The sequence below is a fragment of the Geospiza fortis genome, unplaced genomic scaffold (assembly GCF_000277835.1).
Source record: "Geospiza fortis unplaced genomic scaffold, GeoFor_1.0 scaffold135, whole genome shotgun sequence".
Lineage (NCBI taxonomy): Eukaryota > Metazoa > Chordata > Aves > Passeriformes > Thraupidae > Geospiza > Geospiza fortis.
Genome location: NW_005054646.1, coordinates 49,305 through 55,251, shown reverse-complemented (window position 1 = coordinate 55,251; position 5,947 = coordinate 49,305). Strand labels below are relative to the sequence as shown.

Genomic DNA, 5,947 nt, shown 5'->3' with positions numbered 1-5,947 from the left:
CTTCCCTTCCCTTCCCTTCCCCCTTTTTTCCTTCTTTTCCCCCCTTTTTTTCCCTGCAGCTGCTCTGGGGGCGCAGGGGTGAGCCCGGGCACGTGGATGAATTGTACTGGGATGTACTGGGATGTACTGGGATGTACTGGGAGTGCCTTTCCCTGCCTCAGTTCCCTCTCTCTGGAGTCCCAGCTCATCCCAGTTCTGCAGGCAGGAGCTCTGAGCTTTGGTGTTTCCATAGAGACAAAGCTTTGCTTGCTGGGGCATCTGATGGGGAAATTCTGCCTTTTCTCTTAAATCTTGATATCCTTAAATGAGATTTTTTAATTTTTTTTTTAATTTATTTTTTTCTCTGTGGTGCTGCAGGGCTGGGCTCAGCCACCAGGAACAAACACCTGCAGCCCCTTCCCTTGCAGCTTTTCCTCTGCCTGGGCTGCACTTTGGGCTTTTCCCTGTCCCAGGTGCAGCAGGAAATCATCCTCAGCCCTCCCCAGGCACCCTGGGATCAAACATTCCCTAAAACAGCACCAGGAGCTCACTCAGCTCTGCTTAATGGAGCTTTCATGAGGCCAAGGGGAAAAGTTTGGCAAGGAAATGTCTTCATCTTCCACCTGCCTTTCCCACCTCCTTCTCCAGGATTTCCTGCTCCCTTGGTGTCCCCATCCCATCCCAGGCATCCCACAGGAGGGTGGCCAGGCCCTCCTGATTTAATCAGGGATTTAATTGCAGCCTAACCCTGGCTCTGTTTATCCTGAATTTAAACTTAAAACGAAGATCCACAGCCACAGGATCTTTAATCAGGGATTTAATTGCAGCCCAGCAGGGTGGGTGGGCTCAGCCCAGCCCTGGCTCTGTTTATTCTCAATTTTCACTTAAAACGAGGCTCCACAGCCACGGGGGCACCCCCTGGGTTTGGGGGGCAGAATTTGGGGGATCCCTGCACTGAATCCCTGTGGAAGGAGGTGCCAGCCCTGGGAGGGGTTTGGGTTTAAATCCTGCTGGGTTTGGAGGGATCCCCAGCCCAGGGAGGGCACAGATCTGGAGGCACTGCTTGGTTTTTGTCTCTTGTCCCACTGATGGAGCCCAGGGCAGGATTTGGGGCTCCCCCAGTGATGATTTGGGGTCCCTGAGCTTTGGGGTTCCCTCCAGTGAGGCTTTGGGGTCCCTAAAGCTTTGGGGCTCCCCCCAGTGATGATTTGGGGTCCCTGAGCTGCCTCCTGCCTGCTCCATGTTTTCCCAGTCCTGCTGCATTTATGGCATTTTGGCATCTTTGGAGCACAAGGGCTGTGAAAATGCCCCAAGATGCCCCAAATCCAGCTTGGCCAGAGCAGGAGGTCCCTGATTCTGTGGGGCTGGAGGGAGGGGAAGGAGTGGGGCATCCTCAGTGCCCCAGAGGTGCCAGGTTTGTTGATCCAGGGGGATTTTCCTCTTTTATTGCTGGCCTGGGGACACTTGGGGTGTCTGTCCCTGGCTGGGCTGTGCAGAGCTTTGGGATCTGTGTGGATTTGGGGTTTTGGCAGGAATTTGGTCACCTCTGGTGTCAGCTGAGCCCAGCTCTGCCCCTGTCCTGGGTGATCCTAAATCAGCTGAGCCCAGCTCTGATCCTGCTCTGGGTGATCCTAAATCAGCTGAGCCCAGCTCTGCCCCTGTCCTAGGTGATCCTAAATCCCTAAATCCCAGCCTGGGCTCAGGGCTGGGCTGAGGAGAAGCTGCTGAGGGGTTCCCTGGCACCTTGGGCTGTTCTGTGAATCCACGGCAAAGCCTCGCAGCCCCTGGGGCCACCAGAACCCATGGAACCCATGGAATCCATGGAATCCATGGAACCAATCCCTTTCCCTGTAGCTGGGGCTGCCCCAGAGCTCTGTCTGCGCTCCCCAGGAGCCCCGAGCTCCGGGATCCTGGCAGGATCTGGGGGCTGAGCTCTGTTTGGAAGCGAGATCCTCACCTGAGCTGACAGCGTCGCTCTGCAGAGCCTCTCCTGCTGCCGCGCCGCGCTCTGTGGTTGTTTCTCACAGGAGGTGGCATTTGAAACGGGAGGTTTGCCAGCCCTGCCAAGGCTGACATGCCAGCCCTCGTTCCTCCTGCTCACAGCAGCTCCGAGTTACACAGCCAGCCCCGGGGCTGAGGCAGCACAGGCAGCTCTGCCTCCCTGCTCACCAGCTGCTCAGAGCCCCCGGGCTGGGCAGCGGCTCCAGGAGAGGAGGTGTGGGGTGGGAACTGGGGAGGAAGTCACTGGGAAGGTGTGGGACACTCAGGAGGTGTTGGTTGGGAATTGGGAAGGAATTCCCAGTGAGGGTGTTGGGACACTGGCAGGAGATTTGGGTTGGAAACTGGGGAGGTGTTGGCACACTGGCAGGAGATTTGCGGTGGGAATTGGGAAGGAATTCTCAGTGACAGTGCTGAGACACTGGCAGGAGGTTTGGGGTGGAAATTGGGGAGGAATTCTCTGGGAAGCTCTTGGGACACTCAGGAGGTGTAGATTGGAAATTGGGAAGGAATTCCAAGTGAGGGTGTTGGGACACTGGCAGGAGATTTGGGGTGGGAGTTTGGATGGAATTCTCTGGGAAGCTCTTGAGACACTGACAGGGGTTGAAATTGAGGAGGAATTCTCTGGAAGCTCTTGGGACACTGGCAGGGGGGTTGGGGTGGAAATTGGGAAAGAATTCTGTGGGAAGCTCTTGGGACACTGACACAAGGTTTGGGTTGGAAATTGGGAAGGAATTCCCAGTGAGGGTGTTGGGACACTGGCAGGAGGTTTGGGAGTTAGGAAAGAATTCTCTGGGAAGCTCTTGGGACACTGGCAGGAGGTTTGGGTTGGAAATTGGGAAGGAATTCCAAGTGAGGGTGTTGGGACACTGGCAGGAGATTTGGGGTGGAAGTTTGGATGGAATTCTCTGGGAAGCTCTTGAGACACTGACAGGGGTTGAAATTGAGGAGGAATTCTCTGGAAGCTCTTGGGACACTGGCAGGAGGTTTGGGTTGGAAATTGGGAAGGAATTCCAAGTGAGGGTGTTGGGACACTGGCAGGAGATTTGGGGTGGGAGTTTGGATGGAATTCTCTGGGAAGCTCTTGAGACACTGACAGGGGTTGAAATTGAGGAGGAATTCTCTGGAAGCTCTTGGGACACTGGCAGGAGATTTGGGGTGGAAATTGGGGAGGAATTCTCTGGGAAGGTGTTGGGACACTCAGGAGGTGTAGATTGGAAATTGGGAAGGAATTCCCAGTGAGGGTGTTGGGACACTGCCGCGGGCACGGGTGCCCGCAGCAGCTGTGGCTGCCCCTGGCAGTGCCCAAGGCCGGGCTGGGCAGGGCTGGGAGCCCCTGGGGCAGTGGAAGGTGTCCCTGCCATGGATGAGCTTTAAGGTTTTTTCCAGCCCACGCCATGCTGGGGCTCTGAGCATCCTGCCCAGGGAGTTTCCTGGGGTTCAGGGGCTGCAGGGCAGAGCTGGGCTCCCCTTTCCCTGACAGCCCCTGCTCCTCCCTGCACCCTGCACCCATTTCTGCTCTGGGATTCCCTTCCCTTCCACGCCATGGATCTCACCGCTCCCCTTCTGTCCCCAGGTGATGCTGGCAGCCTCCTACTGGTCCCTGCTGGCCCCAGCCATCGAGCTGGCCCAGGAATCCGGGACCTTCGGGGCCTTCTCCTTCTTCCCAGTGGCTGCTGGCTTTGCCCTGGGGGCAGCGTTCGTGTATGGGGCCGACCTGCTGCTGCCAGAGCTGGTGAGTGGGGTGGGCTGGGGGTCAGCCCAGTGTTCATTTGTGGGGCTGGGGGTCAGCCCAGTGTTCATTTGTGGGGTTGTGGGGCTGGGGGTCAGCCCAGTGTTCATTTGTGGGGAATGTGGAGTTGGGAGTTCATCCCAGAGCTGGTGAGTGGGGCTGGGGGTCATCCCGGTGTTTTTCAGTGGGATTGTGGGGCTGGGGGATCATCCCTGAGCTGTCAGTGGCAATTCCCAGTCTGGGAGCTGATCCCAGTGCTGAATTCCCAGTTTGGGAGCTGATTCCAGTCCTGGTCTGTGGCAATTCCCAGTTTGGGAGCTCATCCCAGTGCTGTCAGTGGGAATTCCCAGTCTGGGAGCTGATCCCAGTGCTGAATTCCCAGTTTGGGAGCTGATTCCAGTCCTGGTCTGTGGCAATTCCCAGTTTGGGAGCTCATCCCAGTGCTGTCAGTGGGAATTCCCAGTCTGGGAGCTGATCCCAGTGCTGAATTCCCAGTTTGGGAGCTGATTCCAGTCCTGGTCTGTGGCAATTCCCAGTTTGGGAGCTCATCCCAGTGCTGTCAGTGGGAATTCCCAGTTTGGGAGCTGATCCCAGTTCTGGTCAATGGGAATTCCCAGTTTGGGAGCTGATCCCAGAGCTGAATTCCCAGTATGGGAGCTGATCCCAGAGCTGTCAGTGGCAATTCCCAGTTTGGGAGCTGATCCCAGTGCTGGTCAATGGGAATTCCCAGCCTGGGGGTTCCTGCCCCTCCTCCAGCTGCAGGGATCACCAGCTGTTGGTAGCTGAGCACGGGTGGATCCTCTCCCAGATTTATGCATTTGAGATTTCCCCGAGCCCTGGCTGGCTCTGCTGTGCTGGATGCAGTTCAGACCCTCTGAGCTCTGCACCGCTGTGAAAATGGAAGGATCTCCTTGGAAATGTGGAAATCTCTGCCCTGGCTGCACCGTTCTCGTGCTGGCAGCTGCAGAAATCCACCAGCTCTGGGTTTATTTGTATTTTTAGCAGCAGTGCCAGGCTGCCTGCCGGGGTTGAGCAGCACGGGCAGCTCTGCAAACGCAGCCCCTGGGACAGGAGCTCACACCTGAGCCGGGAGAGGAGAGCAGCCAGCAGCAAGAACACAAGCACAAGGGTGAAAGGGGAGAAAACAGCGAGGTTTAAAATGAAAACAACCCCCTCTAAAAGCTTTTATCCACTCCTTGTCCGCCCAGGAGGGTTTTCCTGCTGCCCCAGCCCTGCTGGAGCCGGGAGCTGGGGCCACCCCGGTGTTTGGTGTTTGCTCCTGGCGCAGGAAGGGTTAAGCTCCTGAGCAGCTGGAGTCATTGCATTCCTCACAAAAGGCAGATTTCATCTATCCCATCCTTGTCTCTGCCTTTCCCCCGGGTGTTTGTTCATCCTCCAGCTGAGGAGGAGATGCTGGTGGGGTTGGCAAAGCTCCCCAGAGGAGCTGGGGGCGCTTGGAGGGCAAACAGATCCCAGGGGTTTGGAAAAAAATTGATTTCCCCAGATTTCCTGGCGTGGAGCCTCCATTTAACCAGGTTTTTGTTTCTTTAAATGGGGCTTTTTGGGTGCTGATGGTGCTGGGCGAGCCTCTGGTGCCTTTCCTAAAAAGGGTTTGGGGCTCAGCATCTTCCCTGCCAAGACCCAAAACCTCTCTGAGGGAAAGTTTACTTAAAAATTCACCGCAGCAGGTCCCTGGTGGCTCAGCAGCTATTTTGGGTCTGCTGAAAGGCAGAAGAAATGCTGGAATTAAGTGTTATTATTCCCATCCTTCAGAGCTGTCATGCAGCTCCGCTGCCTGGGGTGGGTTTTGCTCGGAGTTTGGGGTTTTATTGGGTTTTATTGGGTTTTTTTGGTTTTTTTTGGGTTTTATTGGGGTTGGGAGGTGCTGCTTGCACGTCCTGGGCAATCCAGAGGATTCCCCAGCCCTGGCTCTGGGTTTCAGGCACTCCCTGGCTGCTTTTCTGCTGGATTTTCACGTCCTGGTGAAAATTGGCAGCACCAGGAGCTGGCCCAAAATATAGAGAATTGGGGATGGGAAATTTGGGGATGTTTTGGGAAGAGAGCAGAGTTTGCACCTTCAGGATGGGAATTCTTTGGGTTCAAACACCCAAAAAAGTCCATTATTGTACTATTATTTTGTCCCTACAACATTAAATTTAATTAAATTAAATATGAAATTACAAACTATATTTTCTATATATATTATATATTATATATTTTATATTTTATATTATATAT

At 55.0% G+C, this 5,947-nt stretch overlaps 1 protein-coding gene across 1 annotated transcript in view; it reads left to right on the top strand.

Annotated features, from left to right (window-relative positions):
* Window positions 1-5,947, top strand: part of SLC39A11 (solute carrier family 39 member 11) — a gene marked incomplete at its 3' end in the record, with an annotated part of 51,271 nt that overhangs the window by 3,166 nt on the left and 42,158 nt on the right. The window contains exon 3 of the mRNA XM_014311057.2: window positions 3,554-3,712. Coding sequence (XP_014166532.1) covers window positions 3,554-3,712 — 159 coding nt within the window. The remainder of the gene's footprint in view (window positions 1-3,553; window positions 3,713-5,947) is intronic.